The 27056-nt window shown below is 42.8% G+C and overlaps 1 protein-coding gene across 1 annotated transcript in view; it reads left to right on the top strand.

Moving 5' to 3' along the window:
* The window catches only part of adgra1b (adhesion G protein-coupled receptor A1b), a 145261-nt gene extending 120988 nt beyond the window's left edge, over positions 1-24273 (top strand). Inside the window, exons 16-19 of the mRNA XM_030070995.1 lie at positions 5214-5337; positions 12767-12912; positions 19466-19561; positions 19959-24273. Coding sequence (XP_029926855.1) covers positions 5214-5337; positions 12767-12912; positions 19466-19561; positions 19959-21387 — 1795 coding nt within the window. The 3' untranslated portion in view covers positions 21388-24273. The remainder of the gene's footprint in view (positions 1-5213; positions 5338-12766; positions 12913-19465; positions 19562-19958) is intronic.
* The last annotated feature ends 2783 nt before the right edge of the window (positions 24274-27056 follow it).

Genomic DNA, 27056 nt, shown 5'->3' with positions numbered 1-27056 from the left:
ATAGATGGATGTGTGTGTGAGTGTTGCCGACCGTGTTAGCGCTGCCTTCCCTAAAGAAACGCTTCCATTAAATCCCTCAGGGGTGTTTAGGCCACCTCTGTTCGCCTTCTTTTCCATATGGAGACGGATAATTAGAATGTACAGTATGGCTCTCATTCTGCTTGAGCGCTGCGGTATCTGTCTGTTCATCTTAGGTTCATCCGCTGTTGATGTTGTCATTTAAGCAGAAGGGAACTTGACTGGCTTATTTTAGCCGACCGATTCATCATCCTTTGTTTTTGTACAGTATCACTTTATCATGCCTATTGCATTATCGGGGCAGATAATTGTAATATCTCTCCATCTGTTTTGATATAAAATAAAAACGGATGGATCGTATAAATGTCACATTCTCAGTGAATATTGTTGGATCCTCTGAATAATTCAGTTAACGAGTGTTTCCTCAGACAGAAATATTCTACTGGTAAAGTTATGCTTCCCTGTCTGTAATGCCTCTGAATGCACAGATTTATGTAACTGTATGAACCTGCAGCAACAGTCGCGGTTTGCATCTGTTTGTGACACCTGGGACAGAGACAAGGTGCGTCCTTCTGCAGGCAGACAGCGATGACAGCATCTGTGGCTCCAGACAGCAGCCGCACTTAGGGGCGTCTAATGCTGCAGAATTGACTGAGAAAAAATGAAGCTGCAATACAGGCAGCTGCAATTTTCAAACTGCATGAGGCCACAGTTTATTTTTTTTTGTTTTGTTTTTTTGTTTTTAATCACATCAGAAATGTGTTTTGAACAGTTTCCTGAACACTGTGTTGTGGTGGTGTTTGCAGAATTCCTGGCGTAGAAATCAAGTGGGAATTCTTCTACTTCTTTTTTTTTTTTTTTTTAACTGAAACAAAGCAAATTCAGCCTATTATTTATTATTTAATAAGGATTTAAGTTATAATAAGAGGCCTTACTTTACAGTGAATTAAGGACAGCTCAGAAGCGTTAGGCATGGCGTGTGAAAAACTCACATCACGTTGCTCAGTGCATTTCTAAAATGGTCATAAACCCACTATTGTACAACAACAAAGAACACAAGGCAAGAATACAAAAGCTTAATTTATCAGTTATATTTCATTACTAGTATTACGGTAATTACTTCTAGTATTACATTAATTGTAATTAACTTGTTTTCTTCAGCCAAGCACTGAACAGTATCTCAACAAAGCAGTTTCTGTGCAACACAACAGGATGAATGGTGATTTTTGGTTAATTAAAATAAACTTGCATGTGATTAAAACGTGCATTTATGTCAAATGTGTGTGGACTAGGACTAGTTGTTTTGTAGTCTTATGGTTTAGGGTGTTGCTTCAAGCTCAGCTCCACACACACACACACACACATGCACACGCACATGCACATACACATACACACACACCAGAATGAAAAAGAAATCACAAAAGAAGTACCTGTATAATATATTGCAAGTTGTATTGTAATAAAAATGTTAGATGTACAAACTGCTAATTATACTTTTTGCATGTGTTTGTACTAAAAGACCCTTATGCAGTTCAATCTGATTTATGTCTTTAGCTCTTAAAATATGCATATTCATCGCAAAGCACTTTCAGAGCAACTGAGACACAGACTAAGGGACCCAGCAGATTAGAGAGAGAGCAAAAACACATTCGAGATATAAGGCCAGAGCGTCACAGCAGGCATCAGTCACACAGGGGACCAGGCGCAGCTTCCCCTCCCACAGCACTCGGAGTAACAAACTCCAACACCTCCTCCTCCCTGGCTCCCATTAGATAACTCCCCAGCTCGAAAACACAGTTTAGAAACACCTTAGTTGTATAGTAGCACTCCAGCTGACAGTTTCCTAGTTGTGAAGCAGTGGGACTGCATGTAAAATGGGCAGAGCGCAAAGGGAGGTTGTTCAAGGACATGCACAGTAGTTAGTGAAGTGAAGTGAGAAAGTGACAAACTGAAGCACACATAAACACGCACACCCACACGTATCGTATGTGTCACGACGCATGCTGTACGCCGCATATAAGCCAAAACGGGGTTATTTACTATGATTATGGCTACAGTGGAGCTGCAGTAGCTACAATTGGCAGCAGAGTTAAAGGAACAGTTCACCCAAGATACAGAAAAGATATATCCCCACGTAACCCCTGTGCAGTCCCCTGGCAAACTGTATCCATCCGCCTTTAAGTCGCACAAGCTGGGGGCAGATAGATACAGTTTGCTTCTTAACAACAAGGCCGGGGGTATTCATGTCATTGTTTTTGGAAAGAGCTGTTGCTGTTGAGTTTTTCACATTAATACATTTTTGACGGTTCGAGCTCCACCAGCAAATACCCATCCAGGCCCACTGTGTTGTGGTGCTGGGGGACTGAAAACCTTGCCAAATCACATAGGAACTATCAGGATGGACAGATAGTGTGTGGGGTTAAGTGAGAGAACTCTTCTTTTGTTTTGTTTTTTTGTTTGTTTGTTTGTTTGTTTTTTGGTGAACTGAATCCCTGCTAACTCAGATGAATTTTTCTTTGGCTTGGATAATGTTAACCATCTTCTGCAGATTTGGTCGTATTCTGGTGGCGCTTAATCTAAGATCCACTCTTACACAACGATGAATCAGCGTGGTTTCCCATTGTTAGGGATTTTATTTTAATGTGTCTTTGCCTGATAACAACGTTCCACTTACCATTTGTTGTAAATTTCAAATTTTACCTAAAGCTTTGAGTTTCTCCAAACATCTCCAAACATCAAATCAGTGCCAGATGTTGAGTGTTTTCACAAAGCTAACATGACATGAATAGTATTATGAATTTTGTATGCTTACACTTTTTACATTTCTGAGGAAAAAATTATTAAATTATGCATCAAAATTAGTACATCATCAGTTTTGGGAAAAAAAAAAAACAACATTTCAGGTGTTATTACAGTTATTACATTATTGAGTGCTACCCACCTGAAAGGTGTTACATTATCGGTGAAAAATGTTACAGTATCAGCCAGGATATTTGAATTGCATTATTGGTTAAGTTATTGCATTATTGGGTGTAATTACTTTTTCGATAAAGTTAAGTGCAAATTTTATGGCGTTTTCAGGTGTTGTTATATTTTCCGGAAATTATTACACTATCGGGTGCTACAGGGCAACAAATATTACCAAGTAGCCCATGGATTTCCTCGAGTGTTTGTGTGCCATTGCCTTAACATGGCAACCAAACTCCATTTTTGATAACGTACAGCTAACAGTGTTTGATGAAAGCTATCAGCATGTTTGGAGCATGTCTTTGACCAATTAGATTTCCTGCCTGACACGACCCGTTGCATAATTTGTCATATTATACCAGCCGTGGCTTTACTGTCCCCCACATTTGGCTCAGCAGAGAGGGCAGGGTGAGAGAGCAGATGCAGAGAGGGGACAGTTTTATTCCCCTTACCCTCTGGGAGATAGGAATGTGGAGGGTTGCCAGGTTAATGCACTTGACCCAATGAAAGCCCAGAGCAGAGCCTATGAAAACCCTTCCAGGGAGGCCAGGAGCTGGTCTGATTTATGGCCTCTCTGCTGGATGGAGTTCAGTACCTGGACTGCAGCAGAACCATCGACAACAGCAGCCTTAACTCTCCCTCCCCTTGCCCAGAGCAGTGAAGCCCAGCCCCAGACATGCCTCATAGCTCACTGCCGAGCCACTGCTTCATCTACAGTTGGCTCACGTGCGACTGGGGCTCCGCTCCTCCATTTTGGGGAGCCGAGAGTTCCAGCACAGGGTTATATAATTTCAAATGGTGACAGCGAGTGTAACAATAAAAACGAGGGGGTCGACGTAGGAAAGTAATTGCAGAATAGATGGCCTGTTAATTCATACACTAGGACAAATATGTTGGTATTGTCTGACCTATATAGCCTATTTCCTAACAGCTGGATGGAAAGTGGTAATGTGGGTTAAGTGCCATGCCCAAGGCTGCAAAACCCTCTGGCTGATGCCATATTTCACAAAGTGGGTATGAGTGCATAGTGTTATATTGTGAAAGCTTCAATTGACCTAGCCAAGTGGAACCACTCTGTTTTTATTTCATCATCTAACCAACCTAGTGACTCTTGTTTGTGTGCATAAACCTCTGCATGCACGTGTGAATGTGTGTGAAAGTAACAGTGCAGCAAGATTGTGGTCTTTAATAACTTACTTCATACAGAGTTCATTTATAAAACGCTATATATCCATTTTGGGACCTGAACACTTTCCCTGGGGTTCATCCTTCAGGATCTCTAAAATATGGAGGATGCAGTTTGTACAAGTGTTACCATTTTGTCAACCAAGGATTTAAGTTAGCTGCTATCCTTTAAAGAGCGCTATAATTTATTTTCCTCTTGTGCTATCTGTCATTGTGTTAGAGGAGGTGTCACTTTTTTTCACAGGGTAGATATCTTATTTTGGAACAAAACTGATTTCAGGTTCTTCTTTGGGTTTTTCTCTCTTCTCTTTCTCAGGAATTTAAACCGTGTTCCTGTAAACACTAGTCCTTTGAAAGTTTAATGAACACAAGCTTCAATATGTCACTGTCAGTGAATGACAAAGGTCTCTTTTAAATATATATATATATAAAAATCATTCTCTCTATCTCTCTCTCTCTCTCTCTCTCTCTCCCTCTACACACACACACACACACACATATATATGTATAGAGAGAGAGAGAGAGACTTTTTCATAGAGGGAGTCTATGAAACCATTTGTCTTTTACACAAGATCCCTGTGTTTACAGCAGCAAAATGCAACACTAAGAATAACACAAACATTTTTGGATGTGATTATTATAGGTATTAGCAAATAGAAGAAGACGTAAAAGAACACAAATACAAGGGAAATGCACACAAAAGTCAAAGCAATTTAAAGTCTTCATTTCCGCAATCTCTATTTACTCTCTAGAGTATTTTAAAGGAAATCCAATAATCTAATTTCAAGTATTATATTACTCAGTCAGTCTATTGGCTGTGGAGTAATAATTGCGTATTATTCAGTCTCCGTGGGCAATGTCTCAAACGAGGTATGTTAATCTATATGGCAATAACCTTTCAAACAAGTGCAGTTTTCTTTGAGAACCAATGACAGACAACATAACTTAAGTATAAATCACAAAGAGGTTTTCCCATATGATCAAACAGTATGCTGAGGTAAGAGTTTACTAATAATTTTATGTTTCTTGGTTCTTTTTGGCAGCGCAATCCGCATCAGTCGGAAGGGATGGCACATGCTTCTCAACTTCTGTTTCCACACGGCTCTGACCTTTGCTGTGTTTGCTGGCGGCATCAATCGAATCAAATACCCCATCATCTGTCAAGCAGTAAGTGCATTCCCTTTTCATTTGTCCTGCTCTCAAAGCTTTTCAGAAAATTGATTATGAATGTCTATTCAGGTGCCAGCAGCCAGGGCACTGAGTGCGATATGTGGACCTAACCCAGCCAAGCCGACACTCGCTCTCGATATCTTTCATGCTTCAACTGCACGTATGGCACGGTCATTCATTTTAAGGTGTTGACACAATGAGCCCTGATGTTTCAAGCACTCACTCCCTGCCGCTCTATTGGTTGTCTGTCCGTCCTGTTGCCAGGGGTTAGTGGTACGCAGTTTGGCCTGAATTATACCACAATAGTTTGTCTTTTTTTTTTTTTTTAAATCGCGGAATCGAGGGATTCTGTTAACTGAGAAGTCTGTGTCATTTACTGAATTTTCTAATTTCAAAAGCTTTGGTTAGGTGACTCCAAATGCCATCTGTCATGTTGATGGATAAAAAAGCTATCGCTGCAAACCCGTTAACACAAATGCACTGCAATACAACAGCAACTAATCTGTGGAAACAGTTGGTCCTCACCATTTGCACGTCAGCATATGCCCACGAGGCCTGGGTAGCCAGAATCTCCTATTAAATGATCGGAAAACAGGTCCTCTTGCCTGTTTATGAGCAGCATATACTGCGGTGCAAAAGACACACACAGACTCTACTGTAGTTTCAGCCATGGCTTGCTGTGTGGTGCTGTCATGATGATTTACGCTCCTCCTCCTCGGGTCTGTGATCTCCACGCTGATCAGAAGACATGTAACCTATCTAGCATAACCACACGCCTTTATATTATAATTCATATTTTGTTAAATGATACAGGCCTGAACTAATACATACTAATACATGTCCTCAAAAGCATCACAAATGATACAGCAATAAGTCACAAACACAGAAAATGATCAATTTTAGTAGACCCTTTTTTTTCTGACATATTTCTCACATGTTTCATGTTCATTTGGTAAAATTGGTTTCCTGTGTTAATCATTCCTGGCAATTACAGTCATGAAATGAGCATTGCAAATTATAGTTTTCTGCTTAAACCCTGAGTTTTTATAACCAAAGCGTGTCCACGTGATTGTGGATGCCCCCCGATTTTAGACCATCTCCTTTCATCTTTTTTTTTTTTTTTTTTTTTTTCTGTTGTCTTTTGTTTGGACAGAGATTTGGGGACATGCACATTTCATTTTCACTTCCCTCAAGGTTTCATGCCTCTGCTTACATAAACAAACCGCATGGATGTGACTCCTAAAGCAGCTTTAACCATATATTTCCAGCTATGTTGCATCTATGACAAATGCTTGACATTAAGTCTGGAGACTGTTAATATGCAAATATTAGCTTCCTTCAGCATTTCTGGCTCATCTGGTGTAAACTGTATGGGCAAATCTAAACCTTCATATGCATTTACACCACTTTAGCATTTCCAGTATACCACCCACTACTACCCAGGGTGATGAATATGGATTTAAACCTCAGCGTGGAATGAGGCTGGTATGTAGGGTCTCTTCAAGAGGACGTCCTGTCCCTTGGGACCCCTTTGCAAGCAATCTGTTGTCTTAATTAGCCTGTTGTTCCATTTCCTCTGGTGGGTTCGAGATTGCTGGTGGTTTTGTTTTATTCTGTGCCGACATTGGTGGCACCTCCATCTCTCCCGCCCACGGCTATGACTGAGTGAGCGAGACACAGGATCCAGCCAGCCGTACTCATGGTGGGACATGGAGATTTAGCATGTCAGGATAGATTCGGAAACAGGACAGAGAAATGCTTTCTTGCCTGCTGGCAATATTATCACTTTCTACTGAGGCTTTATACAGCAAGAGTATTGGTATGCATATGTATGTATGAAGTTAAATTTAGGAACTATAGATAGATAGATAGATGTGTGTGTGTGTGTGTGTGTGTGTGTGTGTGTGTGTGTGTGTGTGTGTGTGTGTGTGTGTGCATTGAGTTTCTCTCTTGTTTTCACATCCATTCCCATATAAAATCACACAGCTACTGGGAAGGCAAAGAGGTCAGGCTCTTGTATTGTTGCCCCCGGTGTTAATTGGGGCGTATCATCAACTAATGGGTTGTCTGTTAAGAAAAGGAAACAACTAAATCCTTTCAAACTGACAGATCAGAGATGGTGTGCATCTTTGAGATAGTGAAAATCCGTGTTGAGATAAGAGTTCATGTCAAAGGCACAGAAAGTGAGAGCGAGAAAGAAATATGTTTCATTACACGACGGTCAGGAAGCCATATGGTCCTACTGGAGCTCCTTTCCAGGTGATTGATAGTTGGACCTGTGCAGGAGGTGAGCTTGAAACATCAAATGGAGTATAGCATTCTCCACTGTCAGCTCAGCTCAGCATGGGGGCATTTACTGTATGGAACTGGGACAAGATTGATGTACCGTTCTTTTTGTCTTTCCACTCACAGTTTCAAAGCCTTTCACTCAATTCCTATTTCTTTCAATGAGTCTTGTTCTCTCCATTCATTGTGAGCTGCAGTGCATTTGGGAGGCAGTTGCTTCTTCTGCTGTCACAAATACTTTAGGTGTCCCCTTTTTCCATAGTGTAATGACTCTACCTCTACATGCTGAAGTGTCGAGCATCGGATTTCATGCCAGCCAGCTTTGCCTGCGCTGCCTAGCAGGAGACTTGATGACAGCAAAGTCTGTAAGAAGTCACCGCCGGCTTCACAGCCATCAAGTCTGCCTCCGCAACTCTACCTGACACAGAACGGCCGGTGTTCATCATAAAATGCAGCCCCCATCGACTCACCTGCTCCCTGATGGTTAGCGTTCCATTAATATCTAATAATTACCATATACTGAGTCGTCTCTACACTCTATGAGTCCATATCCGTTGAATATTAGGGAGATGAGCATGCCATAGGCTCAGCATTCCCCGCCATTACGTTGGCACTGCCAAAGTTACTGGTTTTGTTCCCACTGGGGCCGCCCATGATGTTATTGGGCTACTGTGAATGAAATCATCCCCCAGATCCATGCATACCTACACCAAAATGAAATGCTAAACCCAGCTTTGTAAAAAAATGGATACAGCTGAGTACTGCAGTGTTATTGTTGATTATCTAGTCTTTTGTATATGATATGTATCATTCTGAACTTTATTTTTGTATGATATTAAGATATGTACTTATAATTTCCATATTTTATTAGCCTACCTAACAGCAGCTCTAATCCTAAATGACATATTATGAAATCTGTACTGATGTCTACTCATCTGGAACAAGGCCTGTCCAACAGTGTCACTGCAGGTGGTGTTGACAAAGCCACGCTCCTCTGTTGGCACTCTTCCCTTGCTCCTTAACTTATTTAGCATTCATTCATTTATCTAATTTTATCCTCGGGCCTTTGCATGTTTCTTGCCGCTCCTCCTTTACCCAATCACTGTTAACAGGATAACTCTTCGCAGATTTGGGCAGGAGCCCAGATTGTCTGCTGTTCCACTGGGATTGAGGCAGGCCCCACCAGACACAATTTGGGATAATTACAGGGCTGCTTGAGGAGATGTGTGATCACACACAGGCGCACATACACATGCGAACGCACACGCTGCCTGCTGATTCCTACGTACTCCCCCATCAAAACTCCTCCATCCCTTTTCCCCTCCCTCCACACACAAGGACCCCCTTTTCTCCTCCCTGGGGGACACATAAGTACATGCTCCCCCTCTGACAGAAGGAACTTCAAGGAGCTATGAAACCAGCCCTGGCAGCTCTTGCAGCACTTGAAGCACACACTACGTACCCAGCCCTCCCACCCAACCGCCCCATACCCTTCTCCTTCTCCCTTGCCACCTCCACCTGCATCCTACAGTCTTTTTTCCACTCTCTTTGCGAATGCCATTCTTCAGTCTTCATCCTCTCACTGTCTCGTCGCGCACTGTGGCACTGTCACTGTGCCGCCTCTAATGTCTTTACTGTCTCAAAGTCATCTCTAATCTCTGTCTATCTTTCTTCCAGCAACACTCAACGGCTTTGTCAACGCGATACCAACCTTCATACTACATCTCCTCTTTGTCTGTGTTGAGCAAGGGAACAGCATACATCTTTCTCCCCACTAACCTCACCTAACCTTCGACTGTAAATCACAGCGTTAGACTATAAATAATAGGAATGTGCATTTCAGTCGACTCAGATGTGACGAGTGCAATAACAACCTGTTAATTTTGCAAAAAAGTTGGCTAAGAAGATGACCTACATCTGGGATTACATTTTACTGTCAGCTTAAAGATGCTATAGGGAGGATTTTCCTCATTAGGATGCCACTGTGAAATTAGATGTGATGGCATACGCTGGCAAAAAAATGTGACTCTAGACATTAGAGTATCTGCAGCGATTTGTGTTGTGCTTCCATTGGGTCCAATTTGAGCTTTCCTGAGCTCATTTCCCCACATGTAAAAAGCTTCCGGTAGACTGATTAGTTATGCATCAAAAGCAGCGGGGAGCAGATATAATGAATATGCCAATAGAAGACAGCTTAAAGGGACTATTGAATGTACCACTGTTAGCATGTAGAATTGTTAACATTCGCTTGACAATGTTATCTTTGGAGAAAATCCTGCTGCACAATACACTCAAGCTAAATTCTGGTATTTTAAGCTGTGGAATATCTGAGCTTGCAAAAGCATTGTAGAAAATGATATTGCCACATCGCTGAAGAAAATGAAGTCGCAAGCAAGTTAAGTCAGCTGCATGGAGGTCATTTAAATTAACCTATCACCAGGCAGCTTGACACTGAATTTACATTGAATAACTTAAGGACCCCGGTGATAACTATCAGCATCCCACATCAGTACCAGTACCTTACAAACATTCACTTTTCTCTGCCATTTTGGAGTACAGAGAATTGGAGAGGGCCACAACTGAAAGTGTGGTGAAGGTTGACAAGTTGAAGGTCTTTAACACAATGTTTTCTCTCCCATTTTCTTTTCCCTCTGAGGCTGTCATAACGTTTACTTTATTCTCACAGTTATTTGAGAAAATAATCTTTCTCTTGCTCGGTGTCATATAAGAATATTTTTGGAGCTTTCAGAAAAACAACAGCATGTCGATTAAAATCAACTTGTGTTAAAATGGTGCAACTGTTAACAATGGCTGATGAAAGCCAGCCTCACACTGAGATCTAAGCACACATTTTACAGGCTGTGTTTGGAGAGTTTGGTGGATTTGTAGTGCAGAAAGGTGCACAGCAAGGACTTTTCAAAATTGTCTGCACAAAGGAAATTCACAGAACGCTACCAGGTGCTCACATAAGCTTGACAATAAAGGTAAAATAAAATTCAATCATAAGCCCTGTTTGCCAGATTGCCACTGGCCCAATATGAGGTCAGTTCATACGGCAGAGACGATGTTGGTTACAAGCTTCGGCCTCTTTTGCAGTAGATAGCAACAGCAGTGAAGACCACAAATGATGATATTAAAATGCCTTTTCTCTCTCCTCTTACTGAAGCTGTCATAACGTGACCCATATTCTGAGAATAAGCACATCTTTATCATGTCAGCAGTCATTTATTTTGTCATCCGTCACTTATTTTTTTGCTATTATTTTTGCTATTTTGAGAAACAAATGACAATGAACCCTGAACATTTGGATTAACACTCTGAAACTGTAAAAAAGGTAACTGGCTAACTTCAGCTAATGAAAGCTGGTTGTATGTTGTGCTACAAACAAATTTACAGTATTTTCCCAGGCTGTTTTCAGAGCATTTTATGCATTTGTAATGCAGAACGAAAGAAAGTAAGTAAGAAAGAAAAAAAAAAAACAAAGACTCTTTTGACATTTCCAAAATTGGATTCATAGTGTATTACCAGGTGGTAATGTCATCTTGTCTTTTAACCTCACAACTATGCAACATAATTATAATACGTAATTCGTGCTCTGTTAGAAACTTGACACCCAGAATTGAGTCAGTTTTTTAATGGCAGTGCACTTGTGTGGCGATGGAAACAGATGTGGCCTACATGACAACACTACTTCAAGGAAGCAGAGTGATGATAAACACCACTTCAAATAGTATTTACTGTACGCGTGCTATCAGATTTTGCCTTTTTAAAGATAAAACAGATATGGAAATGACTCTTTTTATGCAGAGGGAACAAAGAGCCTTGGGAACACGTGCTGCACCTGATAATTACATATTAGTGTGTGTGTTGTATGACTGACTTGCTCCCTCCCGCACATGGCATAACATACTTAAGTAATGTAATCTTTATCAGATATTTTCAATTGCCAGATGGATGACATGCCTATACTACTAACATTATGCTAACTGTTGCAATTTGGCTTGTACTTTTTTACAATATACATAAATTGCTTTCCTGGCCCAGAAACTGAAACCTTTTTTTTTTCTTTTCTTTTTTTGCGAACAATGATTGGCTGATCATCGCTGAGCCGTTTTATAATATTGGCTGTTTATGATCTGTTGGCGAAACAATCGGTGCTACTTCTGAACATTACTGGCAATGTGAGAATGCCTTTACTTTCCTTTCCTCCAGCTCCAGGTAGGAACTCCACTCCATTTCTATCTGTTCTTGCCACTAATGAAGCTCAAATGTGTGTAGAGTATGAAGCAGTGATTGACTTACCACCCACTCTCATTTCTCTGTAACTAGCTCAAGGACACTTCCAATTAGCATCTGGACTCTGGTATATTGCTGTAGTCCCTAGGCTTAGCAGATTGGAGAGAAGTTATTTGATTGGGTGTCTCCTAGTTCGGCGGCGCCGACTGAGCGGACTCCGACTGGGTGGAGAAAAGACCCGGTGCATCATTTTCATTCTAACTCGCCTTTTTCCTTTATCCCTCTTTTTTTCCTCGCCCCTCTCATCTCTCAACTCTGTTTCTCTGCGCACACAAAGACTTTAAACAATGCCAGATCAATTCCCTCATTCGAACACAATTCATGAATATTAAAATGGGGGGAAAATGGGGAAGCACATATGTATAAAACACATTTTGGAAAACAAACACGTGCTGGCAGTTGTTAACGTGACTACCTTTCATATTCGGATTTGTTATTCACAGTGCACACTCGGTGTCCTCTATCTTGACTGATAAGGAGCTCTTCCATATCCACCAGTATAACACCAACAGAATGTGTCTGCAGCACACAGCTCTGTGTTCACCTTGCTGGTTCAATAGCACTTTTTTAGGCTCGTCTTCCCAGTCTTGCAGCGCTGTCCTTTAGTTCAGGATAAGACAAAGCAGTCAGATACTGAAGGGAAAAGTCTACGGAGGCGCCCTTGGTGTGACATTGATTGAGTTTGTGAAAGTGGTGTGATACCTCTGCCCGAACAAGAGATCTTTTCATTGAGTTACAGGAACACGATCAAGTCCTGTGTGTTTTGGGAATAGATCGAGATAAAAACAAAAGTTAAGAGTCCGCAAAGTGACCCGTGTGCATTTGTTTTTTCCTCACATCCCAGGTCGGAGTCGTGCTTCACTACTCGTCTCTGTCCACCATGCTGTGGCTCGGGGTGACAGCCAGGAACATTTACAAACAGGTGACCAAGAAGGCCCCGCAGACCCAGGATGGTGACCCGCCCGCGCCGCCCAAACAGCCCCTGTTGAGGTAAGCACAATTGTCCTCGCAACCCCTCTGAACCGTGAGTCACAGATCAGCCACAGTGGGACCACTGCCTCCAGCCGGAGAAGTGTGAAAGTGTGTGTATGTGTGTGTGTGTGCATGTGTGTGTGTGTGACTAGTATTTTTGATCTTTCTGGCTCCGTCATTGCAGCTTGCTGTGTGTATATTTTCTGAGGTCAAGGACTGCTTCACCACACAATTCTGTGCTTTCTTATTTTATTTTTTGTCAGAACGTTCACCGACTGAGACAGCGGGACATATTGAGGTTTTACACGATCTTTTTTTTTTTTTTTTTTTTTTTTTTTTTTTTTTTATGTCTCTGTATTTGTTAAGCTAAAATTTATCCCTTGGTATTCCTCTGAGGCTTAGCTTATTTAGAAATATCTGTTATAGAAACAGGGATCAATTGATGTTTTGAATTCAAATTTGATATTTAATGTGGTTCAAGTGTATTATATATTTGATTTTTTTTGTTTGTTTGTTTATGTTCGAGTTAGGTATATATCATTTTGTTCATTATTCGTCATCAATTCATGCATATGTGTGCTCTTGAGTATTTGAGAGTACACATATTTGTGCTTGTGTTGATGTGTGCTAGGTTATGTATTTTTTTTCCAGGTATATGCTGGCTCATTTCTCCTTTAAAGGGCTACAATAGGCTCACACAGATGAGTTATTGGATCGTTTATCTGCAGAGACATCCACAGCTAGTTTGCATTCTTCCGAGCCTCTGGCTTTGTTCACTCTACTCAGTGTACACTCTGTAGTGACATAGCTGTCAGGTCCTCCTATTTATACTGTTTGGCTCTCCTTGTGGATTTGTTCATGTTAAGAAATTACATTTTTAATCTGAGTGACTGTCTGCCACAAGGGAAGAACTTTCAGTTTTCAACAGTAATGACTCACGTAATGTGAAAATGAGTCTGATAAATGCCAAAGATTGCCAGGAGCCGAGCGATTTTTTTTTTTTTTTTTTTTTTTTTAATCAGCCAAATTCCTGAATTGAGGACTATTCAATTTGGATTCTCCTGTTAGCTGGGGCTGCAGAGGTGACATTCAAGGTGCAACCCGCTGCTTAGCAACAATGGCTCTGGCAGAGGGAGCTGTAAGAAACTGACTAGCATCTGTCCACGGTCTGTCTTTGAGAATGTAAACTGAATGTTTAATGACAGTTAACGTAATGAGAACTATTAGCGTCACTCATTAGCAGAACCTGTTTTATCCCATCTTTCCCCACTGAGCTTGTTTGGTGATCCAGCTATTTTGGGATCCTTGACTCCCATAAAGTTCGAAAGCACTTGACTATAAAGCAATGGCTGTGGCAGAGGGAGCTATAGAGAGCTAACTGGCAGCTGCCGACTATGTTTTAATCCCATAATCATTAGCATAATCATCACCGTTATCCAGGCCTTTTTATGTACTAGTCTGACAATAATCTATATTTCGGTTTCAAAAAAAAATCCCAAAAACTAAAAACTGAAAATGCCTACATTTCAGCACTGGCATCTCATTTCCCCAAAGGCATACACACATTCTTGCAAGCATTTGGTAGAGGAAACTGTCTGGAATAGCTGAACTGAGGAGTAAATGTTTTGGCTCGGTTTCCTGTTGTGTTCGAGGCTTCCTGTTCCCCTACAAGGTGAGGAGAACGGAGGAACCGAGTCAGCTCACCTGAACGGGAAGGAAAAAGAAGAGACGCAGAACTTTAAACAAGCCGCTACCACGGCACTACCCCAAGGCTGTAACTAATTACCTCATTCACCCAGGAGGCCACTGAGCTGTTAGGTTCAGAAACTTCATCACCAACCTGAATCTATGTAGCCTTTTGGCGCATTTAATTCCTTTTCGCTGAGGCACACTCATCAGATTGAATTTTTGCTTGTTTTTTTTTTTTTTTTTTTTCTCTATTTCATTCCTTTTCTGCTTACTCACGGCGTTTGACATGTTTAAGAGGATCAGCTTTTGGACACATACGGTACTCTTCCTTTGCGGTGGAAGGTGCTGTGTGAGCTCTTCTGCACATTGCATCTGTGCTGTAAAGCTGAACCCCAGAAGCTCCGACCAGAAATCCTGTTAGGGGGAGGTTTGAGAGCAGAGATATGGAGGCTGACAGAAGGTGCACTGCAACACATGCCTTTCTTGACTTGTCATTTAATCGTGTGTTCAATCTAAAACTCAAAAGTAGTTTTATTTCTTTACTGAATTTTCATTACCTTGTAAAATTATCGCCTATCTAACAAGGTGCAGGAGATCATGTCACGCTGACCCGACTCAAGAAAATGATTTAAATAAGTTGGGCTGCATTGGATGTGAATGCTAATGGTAGACTTTGATCATTTGCCTAAAAGATGATCATTGAACAAGATGAACATTGAACGATGAACAAGGTGGTAAAAAGAAATCATGTTGAAATTATTCTGAAAGATATTGCGATTATGGTAGGAGTCACAGTTTTAGTGGGAATGGTCATATTTGAATTATCATTTTAATTTGCACCGAAAAAATTGAAGTTGATATGGTTTTTGAAGGGCGCTCGATCAAACAAACATGGATTCTTATGTCTGGAGAAAACGATCTGTCAGCCAGGACATCCTCTGTAGCACCGCAGTACTTCATTTATAACGATATTTTGTTACACATTCTATCTTTATGAAAAAATACTCTTTCAATTTGGATATTGCACTTAGCCATATTGCAATTTCAGTAATATTTTGACTTGCTGCCCTATTGACAGAGACGTGTAAAAATGTCATTCATCACTTGTATGACCTGCAATTCATATCGATAAAAAATCCACAAATGAACAGTACGCAGGTGGACTGTGAGAGCGTATTTCTCCTGAATCCTGCATTGTAGTATTTCTGCACCTTTGCAAGAGTCAGTGAAAGTCATTGAGGATAAGGGCCCCACAGGATAAGGACCCCCTCAAATGCATAAGAAGCACTCTCCTCGCAGGCAAATCCTTAGACACCTGCGTGATTGGGGGTTTTAATATAGAATGTTCTGGAGACTCTCCCATCATGCGCTGCTCGGGAATGAGATAATTCGTCTGGGGGCAGGCGGGGGGGATCGTGTGGCGCGGCAGTCGAGTTGATCCACAGTGATTGACTGTAATGCTCCCCGTCAGACAGGCTCATGCAATGAGACTTAGCGGCTGGAGACAAATCAATTTCTCCTCGGAGCAGCCCCACCCCATCCTCCCACCTCACCACCTATTCTTTCACTCCTCCCTTTTCCCATCCCTCTGCGCCTGTCCTCAGCCTGGAAACGGAGCACAAAATCTGATGATGGCACATTGGTCTGTCATTTGGTCCAGCAGACCATCCCATTGACCTTTGTCCAGAAATATGCAGCACCGCGCACAACCACACACTTTAAATGTCCCTATTCATGCTATTAACTCACTGTCATCCTGTGTGGTGGATGTCAGCCACTCCTTTTAAGCAATACTTCACTTTAATAGAACATTTTCCCTTGTGAGTGCACCTTCGCAGACATTCTGGGGCAGTCAAGTCAACTATCACAGCATGCCACCACCAATATTTCTCACCCAGCTGTCAATATTGATAACTGTAAGCAGGCAAATGTACCTCTTAACAAGTGAGACCCGGGGCAAAGAATGAAATACTATTATATGGATCTATTTTTCCCAGTTTGTCAATGTGTGACGAGTTATTTTGAGACGAGGCTTTCAAAAGGCAAGAATTTAGTGCTGACTGCCCGCTAGAGTGTCCGGTATTAGTGGCTGACAATGCATGAATCGCTGTTGAGATATGTGCATGAAAAAGTGAAAATGCTCTAGTGAAGAGAAAAATCACTCTAAAATCACAAAATGGACCTGAAGATAGCACCATGCTCTCCACTGCACGGATGACCATGAAAGTGATATAGGGGACCTACTCACCTTTTATGTGTTGCAGTTTTAAAATAAGCTCATTCTGTCCTTTTAAAAGGCAGGAAAACATCCAGGATTTTAGTTTGGTTAAGTACATGCATACATTATTGCTGCATAGTGCAGCTTTGCTCATAAGCCCCTGCCCTGTGCTGGAGCTGTATGACCATCAATCGTCCCTGGTGCTGCTATGTATATCCTGGGCCAGGTCCAGAGAAAGGACAGTGCATAGACACAAAACAGAGGACAGTGCATAAGCAGAGGAGCAAGAATAGGAGTGGAGGGGAGTCACAATGTAGCTACCGGCTAAAAGGCACTTCAGGGTCTATTTATATCATGATTGCTGTTCCTAGGCTAACTCAAAAGCCCAACTCTGCATACACTGCCATTTTGTTGAGATGGAAGGCCTTTAATAGAGTGCCCGACAAAGAAAAGCATGGTAAAGCATGGCAGCTGAGTGTGTGTGTGGGTCAGTGTGAGTGTGTGCATGGGTATTTGTGCACCCCTAAGTGTGCATGACTGCATGTGTATGTGCATACCACAGCAAGTGCACATGCAAGGAATGTGCATTTAAATGTACAAGCATACTTGCATGCTGTACATTTTCTGCATATGCATCTGTGTGTGTGTGTGTGTGTGTGTGTGTGTGTGTGTGTGTGTGTGTGTGTGTGTGTGTGTGTGTGTGTGCACTGTGTACTGACCTGCAGGAAAGGCAAGCAGGGTTTTCTACAGGAGATAAAGGGGAATGAGGGTCATAAAGCGCAGGGTGCTATAACATCCACTAGTTCTTCTCATTTATGCTTATCTGGCTGACGGGTGTGTAAATGGCTTTTTGTTGGAAAAGGGTCCCCTGGGGGAACCGCTCCACTCAGAGACAGTGACAGGCCGGTAATGTCCCCCCCCTCAACACCCACCCTCCCACCGACCCAGCCAGACAAACATCTTGATTGTAATTGAATTTTGGGGATGGGTGCTGTGTGACAGGAGAGATTGGGCGAGAGAAAGAGAGAGAGAGAGAGAGAGAGAGAGAGAGAGAGAAAGGAGGGAAGGGAGGATAAAGACAGAGGAAGATGGAGCGGTGGAAAGGTTAGAGCACGGACAGAGGTTAAGATTGAGCAGGAAGGAAGAGGAAATAGAGTATAGACGGAAAGCGGATGACAGGGGACAGAACGAAAAGAGAGAGGGAGGACAAGGACAATGCAGAGCGAGCTGCCAGGGATTGGCTTTGTTTCTGTGGTCGCTTCTTAGGGTGCGTTCACACCAAGCATGTCTGGAGCAGTTGGAGTGTTTACTCCTTCAGTTTGCTTTGGCAGAAGGGGGACAATGCAATCCAAAACCACACCGAGATGGATTTTGTTCCTCTCCCAAAAGGAAAGTGATGTGGTTTGTTTGGAGTGAGAGAATCTGAAACAACTTTAGGAAATGACCCCAAACACAAACACAAACAAGGTTTTATGGATATAAGGAGATGAATGTTGACATGTTGTGGTCCAGTTCCTGCAGTTTAGACTGGAAAGGAAAGGTACACAGATACAAAAGGCACAGACAGATTCATCATACTTAGGTAAAGTTACAGACAGTGGAATCACTTTTCATTTAACTATACTTCAAACAGGAGAGGCTGATTTGAGTGAACAAAACGAGACTTTGCCAAATGAAATGAAACATTTATTGGTCATGAAGAGATATTGGGGCAAACTTCAGGATGGCAGGGGAATAAGGATGATTCCCTTGAGAGAGCAGTGCTTCAGACGGCCCCCCCTTTGCAACCCTCAGCTTTTATATTTGTGGTGATGGAGGGGCAGAGAGATGCATGAATGAACCGGACCTGAAATAACAACACAAGCAAAAACTGAATGAGTTATATACAGAGAGACAACTATGTGAGCACGAAAGCAGAGATTCTTATTGGCTCTCTGGATGACAGACACTGACATGCAGATGATCTGAGAGGTGGGCGTGAAAGTGACCCTAGAAGAAGTGCATTAGAAGGGATTGAAAATATGAATGAACCCTTGGGAAAAAAACATATGGGACCCCATTGCTCTCGCATAGCAAGAGCAATGGGGCAGTTTCTGATAGGCTAGTGTGGTCGAAGGAAGATAAATGAGTGACCCCATGAAACAGGGCAGGTAGTCTCCCTGATTCAACTTACTACATAATTATAACAAATATAATCGCCTCCAACGTTGTTTCTTATACACCATCAAAGACACAAAGTTGTTAAGATTGCTCAGGTCGTATTTGATGAAAGAGTGAAAAGGAGTGACTCCATACTGAGGTTTCTCTACATACAAGTCTTTAAAAAATACTGTATGTTTGCCTGTTCCTCTGTGTCTCTTCCTCCAGTTGAGAAGCTGCCGAGATATTTGCAGAGGCAGCCAGGAGCCGCACTCCCTCTGTATTAGGATATAATAAAATCTGTCAGTTTTTCTATATGCCTTTTTTTTTTTTTGTCATTTTCTTTTTCTTGTGTGTCAAATACCCTTTCTCACATTCTGCTATTGATGTGGTACTCATATAAACAGAAGATATAGAACTTGTAAATGCCCTTTATATGCGACAATTTCATACTCTTATTTTCTCTCTTTCTGTGTTTGTGTGTGTGTGTCTCTCTCTCTGCTTCTGTCTCTCTTCACCTCGCAGGTTTTATCTAGTCAGTGGTGGAGTGCCCCTCATCATCTGCGGGGTCACAGCAGCTGTCAATATAGACAACTATGGCAGCGGGGAGCAAGCGCCATAGTAAGTCCTAGATTTACCTCTACTCTCAAGGTCAAACTACACTCTCAGTTTCTACTTTGCACCATTTCATATATTGCCTCTAAAAGAGTTTTCTTTATTAGGTGCTGTTAATTATTTTAAAAAATTACAACTTTTTTTTTTAAAATTTTCTGATTCAGAGTTGCAGGCACACATACAAACACACACCCACAAGCACACACACACACTCACCTCCCTCATCCCCTTTCTTATCTGTTCCTCAGGTGGATTAGACTTGATGAACCTTATGGTGGTTGTGTATTTGGGTGTGTTTTTCTCTGTTAAGTAAACAGCACTGAGATATCACACAGTTGTGTTGATGATGTTTGCTTTGTTTTGTGTCTGTCTGTGTGTGTGTGTGTGTGTGTGTGTGTTGCAGCTGCTGGATGGCATGGGAACCCAGTCTGGGAGCCTTCTTCGGCCCCGTGGCCTTCATTGTCTTGGTTACGTGCATCTACTTCCTCTGTACCTTCATCCAGCTGCGCCGCCACCCTGAGAAGAAGTATGAGCTCAAGCAGCTAACTGAGGAGCAGCAGAGGCTGGCCTCCGTCGACGTGCCAACCCATTGTCACCAGGGAGCCGAGCCTGGGGCCCTGGCACCTCAACCCAGTGGAAGTCACTGTCCTGCTGGCTGTCCAGGCGTCCCCATCAACCCTGCGCTGCTGGCCAATGAGCATTCCTTCAAGGCCCAGTTGCGCACGGCGGCCTTCACCCTTTTTCTCTTCCTGGCCACCTGGACCTTTGGTGCACTGGCCGTGTCGCAGGGCCACTTTCTAGACATGATCTTCAGCTGCTTGTACGGTGCCTTCTGCGTCACCCTCGGCCTCTTCATCCTCATCCACCACTGCGCCAAGCGTGACGATGTCTGGCACTGCTGGTGCTCCTGTTGTCCCGGACGACGTGCTAACGCCTGCTCTGGCGCCCAAGGGCCAGGGCAGGCGCAGCCTAAGGTCAACGTAAACGGAGACACTCCTGGGCATGGCCACGGTCACAGCCACTGCCACCATGACTCACCGTGCCCGGGTAAAGCCCTGATGGGCTGCAGTCACGGCACCTTAGGTCACTGTAAGCACGCCACCCTTCCATCTGCGCAAAATCACGTTACATGTCTGGCACCAGTGACGCCATGTTGTGCCGCCCTGCATAGCCAGCAGCTGATGGAGGAGGAGCCTGCATCAGCGCATGTGTTGCTGCATGCTGACCCAGAGGGTTACCGGCCAGGAATCCACTTGCACCCCTGCCTGAAGGGCAGCACCAGGACTAAAGGTCGTCAGTTCAGCCGCCGGGGCGGGGCTGCTGCTGGAGGAGCGGGGAGTGAGAGGGAGTATGCCTATCACATCCCCTCCAGTGTGGATGGAGGTAGTGTGCACAGCTCACACACTGACAGCCCCCACAGCACACATGAGCGTCACACCCACATCTGCCCACACTTGGCCCACGAAGGCCACCACGATGGGCATCATACATGCCACGCTGCAGCAGCCACTACACATGAGGCCCTGGCGTGCCATAATCCCTGCCACAGGCATATCTGCTGCGCCAAGGCAGACCTTTTCCCCACTCTGTGCCAGGCAGAGGCAGGTGACACGGGCACCTTCTTGTGTGGCTGCGGCAAAATGGCTGAGGAGGACCTGATGGCACCACATCACCATCTGGAGATGCATGCCCCGCGCAGACAATCCTACCCCCAGAACCCGCCCAATCAGAATGGGATTCTAAAGGGGGGCCTGCATGAAGGACTCCTGTATACCTCAGACAGCACAGGGAATATACGCACTGGACCCTGGAGAAATGAAACTACTGTGTAGTCTGGGAAGACAGACTGGGATGATGGGCAGTAGCCCTGCCTCATCCCGCCAGAAATAAACCCTCGCCTCCCTTTCTAGGATTAAAAAAATCAATTGAATAACATTTTACACATCACAATCAGCGTGGGATTTTTTTATTTCAATGTTCTCATGTTTTTATGTATGTGCTGTGTCACTGTACAGAAAATGGGATGCTCCCCGAAGGGCATCCAGACACAGAACAGAATCTCTTCCATCAAGAAGAATTCGTGAAATGTGTGTCACATCAGACCATGAGATATAACTGAAGGTATTTCTACTGCTCCATAATACTACAGATCTCTCTCTCTATATATATATACAAGAAAATGAATGGTTGTGTGTATGAATATGTGTGTTAGTGCTCTAAGGCAACACGCTGCAAGATTTTTTTTACAAATCTGAATCCATCAAATAGTCTCTGACAGTGTACCTCCAGTACTTAAAGGAACTCTTGGCATCCATGTTTTAGACAACTAAACCAGCAATTTTAGACTCCATGGGTATTTTTTGCCATTCAAACAAGCAACCTTACTATCAACTGTGAATATCAACTAGAGATTTTCTAAGTATACAAAGATACTGTCGCTTGCCAGAGATATGTGGACGCCAGTTAAGTTGTGAAAATTAAAAGCAACAGAACAAGAGAAGTGAAACTAAGTATCCTCTTCCAGGTTGATATTGATCGTGCTGTCCGTATGATGTCTTCACTGGTGTGTTTCTTTTTTGGAGAAAAGTAAATAACAGCAGCAACAGCAACAACAACAACAACAACAACAACAACAGTGTGGCCATTGTGAATAGAGAGTTGGTGTCATTGTATACCATGAGAGTTCATATCATTGTGTTCCATGAGGTTTTATTAACACTGTGCCACATAGAGCCAGGTATCTGCAGCGAGTTTATCTCCAAACTAGTGTGCTGTTCAGCTCAGCTCCTACATGCCATTAGACATTATAAAATCAATATTTGATAAAAAAAAAATGTCAACCACTCCTGCGTGAGAAAGTTAGATTTGCAAAACCACACACTCAACAGTTGAAGGAAAAAAAAAAAATAGGTCACACTGTGGGGAACTTGCCCAACCAGTGTCCTATCTTTCACCCTCTCAACATTAATATTAAAAAATAATAATTGAAGTAAACCTAATTGACTATGGGTAAAGAGTTACAAAATGACACATGGTGGAAATCATTGCAATTGCAATCATTTTTTTTCTTTCTTTTTTTTTTTTTTTTATAAGAGCCCCACAGAATGCATGCCTTGTTGTATGTAGCTACTATGTGCTATGTTTTTACAGTGTAAATCAATGCCAATTCATGAACACTTTACTTGTCTCTGGACCCAACTAGACTGCTGCAGCCTGCCATGTCTAATTTTTTTAGCGCTTATTTTGGGCTGGTTTCACAATCTTGGATTAAGCCTCGTTCTTTTACTAAAACTATTTCCACAATCTCCATTTAAAAAAAAAAAAAGACTTGAGTTTAGGGCTCGGCTTACCCAAGAAACCAGTGCCAGAAGATCATAATGTTATTGTGGCTACTTCAGAAGACAACATGTGTCAAGAGAGGCCAGTGTTGAAGTATGGATCGGTCTGTTGTTGCCATGAAGGTCACATTCACTTTGAAGCATTGCCACTCAAAACAGGAGGTAAAAGAGCTCCGTATCGATTTCCAAGAGCCTTTTTGTTTTATGTGTGGTGATACTGAGTATGACGCTCAAGAACCAACAAGTCATACTTCACTTCCCAGAAAAGCAGGTATAAAATACATACATCCATTCAGTGTGTATAATCTCTCAGCAAACCCCGCTCTAGCGAAACCACCTTGGCATGCACACCATCTATTTATCCATCTTGTGCACTCTTGTCTGTGTATATAGAATTGGTTTCTGATGAATTATTTTATATGAGATTTAAGATATTTAAGAATAAAATAAATCTATATGTAAAGAAAGTTGTATGGGAAAAAAAAAAAACTGACCTCTCAATGTTAATGCTCAGTATCTGAGTTTAGAAATGTTCTTTGTTTTCAAAAGCATTCTCTGTTGCAATTTTAGTTGACTTTTGACTTCTGAGATCTTTCATAAAGTATGCAGACTCGCCATGTGTTGTGAGACTTATCCTGTCATATCAGAAATAGAAATGCACTACCCATAATGAGGTTTGGCGTGCCAGAATAGCATTATGTGTCACTTACAGTATGTTTATTATGGGAATGTTTGTTCAGACAGAAATATTTGAATTAAAAAAGTGACTTCTGCAGAGAGAAAATAGAAACATTAAGGTGACATTTCCTTTTTTGGGACGGCAGGCTTTGAATAGTGAAACAAGCCCCTGGTAAACATCAAAGATGATGCATGAACCTCATAGCTTTGTACAGGGCCGCTGGAAGTTATTTCCACGGTCTGGGAAGAAACTTGATATTATGGGTCCCGCTTATGAGGAATAAAACATTTGCCTACTATTGATCATTCTGTATGAGCTCCTTTGAGCAACCTTGGATGCTGACAGACAGTGGCCCTGGCATTATAATGATTGGAGAGGGATTTGTAACAGTATCACGAGTTACAACAAAACAGTTAGCATCTCCTGCTAAAGCCACCCTAACTTTGGTCTCGGTTAATCGCTGTACAACATGTGTTGTTGCTGGTGGTGTGTCATAGGAGCAACCTGAGCTTGCAGTGTCTGTGAGACGATGTATTTGGTATCGTAGGCCACCGTAGGTCACCATCTCTGTTGTCATCAGTAGCAGATGTACTGCCCAAATGAGCTTGCTGACTTAGCTTTGTCTCACCAGACAGCTGCTGGAATATTCACCTGTGGTACTGTGACAAAACCCAAAGCCAGTTTTCACGTTTTTTCTACATCGGCACAGATTCCAATAAATGTATTTTTTCACCATGCAATGAAAGAGGACATCTTTTGCTTGTGTTTGTGCGTCTGCGTGTGTGCATGAGGAGACCTAGTGGTAGCAGATTAAGTACATATGTTGGTAAATATGAGTGAGAGAAAGAGAGAAGGAATGCCTGTGTTGTGTCTCTGCACTCTTGCCATACTCTGTTTATTTCTTCTGACAGCAGTGATGGAGATTGAGATGTCTTAAGGAGTCACCACAGGGGAGGAATTCAAATGATAGTAGGCTTGACTGCCACTGTGTGTGTGTGTGTGTTTCTGTGAGTGTGTGTGTATATGTGTATCACTGCATATGATTGGACCATGCACACAGACATGTCTGCGTGCGTGCACACTCACACGTGCACGCGCGTCCATGTGTGCATGCATGTCCAAGGAAATGAGACAGTGTGTCTTCTGTGCATCACAAATCACGCTCAGGGTTGACAGGCCATGAAACGCCTGAGCACATTTAATATGCAGCTGGAATTTTTTTTTTTTTTTTTTTTTTTCCAAGGCCACACAGCAACCCCCCCCCCCCCCCCCCCCCCCCCCCCGCCCCAACTCCCCCCAGCCCCCCTTTACCATCAGATTATTCGTCTGACTGAGAGCCATGTGAAATGTCAGAGCCCATCTCTCCCTTTCTGTCTGGTACCAAGAAGCCAAACGCAGCACGAATACTGCAGGGTCATCCGCAAAAGGTGAGTCATGGGTGTCTAACCGGGGTGTCTTTTCAAACACATCCGGAGAATAGAGTGCTGTTTGGAGTGCCGGTTGCTTTGTGTGCCCATGTGGGACGGTGCCAAACGAGCTGCAATGGTGATTACGTAGCTAAGAGTATAAGGGCGTAATGGCTTTAATTACATGGTTTGTCTCTGAGCCAGTGGATTAGTTCCTGGAGCGAGCACTGCCATCTTCCGCTTGCAGTGGAGAGTCAGTTCAGTGTAGCAGAGGACATTTCGCCACATGCACATGAGGAATAAAGGCCGCGTAAGGTGGCCCGACAGTTGCCGAAGGGAGAAATTGGCCCAGGACGGCATCTGTTTCATTAAAAATGAATCTGGGTTTAGTAACACAGATGTGTGTTTACGATACAATTAGCTGTGTTTTAATTTCCTGTTGTAATAAATAGATTTGTTAGGCAAAGTGAACCAGAGACAGAGAAAGAGAGAGCGAGTGAGGAAGGGAGGGGGGGGGGGCCATCCACTTTACATTGTTCATGTCTATTAATTAAAATGAATGTGTGCTGTACTCACCTATTCTAATTCATGAAAACAAACAAACACAGTCCCGCATGTATGTTGCTTTTGTTCAGACCGAGTACCCAGATCTGGACTAACAGGCAGAAACACATACATTCTGATTTCACCAAGGGTTTCATGTAATGATGTAGAAGGCAGCTGCAGCGTACTGTACATATCAGTGGGGGCATAATTTTTGAGTCTCTTTGTTGGCACATCTCTTGACACTTGTGGAAAACGTATTTGTCTTCTCGCTGACAGTGGTTTCCTTTCAAGTGTATACATTAATCTGACAACATATGGCACATAAAGGGATTATAGTTTTGTTTAATTTAGACACATGCGTGCATTGTCTTACGTAATCATAAATCGTCTCGGATTTTAGATATCTTATAGACCATGTTATTCTGTCTGTATGCATTTGGCTCTCTCTCTCTTTCTTTCTTTCTCTCTCCCTCTCTCTCTGTCTCTCTTTTTTACTCTTTGCATGTTCAGAGGTTTTTCTCCTTTCCGATAACAAACCCTGCTCCTCCAGCCAGCCTTGGCAGATGACGCGACTTCTGATAAAAGACTGTGATCGCCATGCTAATGCCGTCCTTGACTTAAATGACATGCTCACGACTCAGACGGGCCGAGGGGAGTGAGCCAGGCTCGCAGAATGAATGGAAAAGGAGAGCGAGAGGGAAAGGATGGAGATGGATGGAGTTTGAGGCCTGAGTGGGAAAAAAACAAAGAGAGAGAGAGTAAGGCAGCAAGATCAAAGACGAAGAATAGCTCAGAGAAGACAGAAAAGGGTGGGGGAAATGCTCGTACCTGTTGGGTTGTGAAGCAAGAATACAAAGAATGTTGTCACATATAGACATCATCACTTAGCTTCTGGGATATACTGCACGTCTTTTGGGATGTGTGTGTGTGTGCATGAGTGTGTGAGTACATCCATGCATGCATCTAAGAATATCCCCACAAATGCACTGGATTGTTTGAGTGTGTGTGTTTGTCTGAGGCTCCTGTATACGCGGAGTTAGTGTGCATCCATACTAATTGTATTCTTGGTGTTAGTGATAGTGATGATATGAAAACGATAAGGTCAGAGTGACACTGTAATTGACAATGATGTGTATGCCCTGGAAGCATGTTGCTCTGTCATCCCACATTATACTCTCGTGCTTTCCTTTGACTTGGAAGAAACGAGATGCTTTCCCTTCCATAGAGTAGTAGTGTAGTTGTTTGCCTTGCGGGCAAAGGAGGGGATGTATCCTAATGCAGTACACAGGAGCCTCAGACATGGGAAAACAAAAACAGCTTTATTGGTTTATTTGGTTGTCATTGTTGTGTTTTGCCCCAGAATATGTCTCACTTTGCAGAGGTTGCCTTGCAGCCGAATCTCTGCCTCTCTGCTTCCCCCAAGAAGACCTCTGAAGAGTTACATTCCCTCTGAGCGCACAAAAGCAATGAGCAAAAAACCCAACCTATTTTACCAGGCTCAACCCCATTCTGCTACTTCACAGTGGCTTACT

Source organism: Myripristis murdjan, chromosome 15 (assembly GCF_902150065.1).
Source record: "Myripristis murdjan chromosome 15, fMyrMur1.1, whole genome shotgun sequence".
Lineage (NCBI taxonomy): Eukaryota > Metazoa > Chordata > Actinopteri > Holocentriformes > Holocentridae > Myripristis > Myripristis murdjan.
The sequence above is the reverse complement of the archived record's forward strand: the minus strand, read 5'-3'. Positions and strand labels throughout refer to the sequence as shown.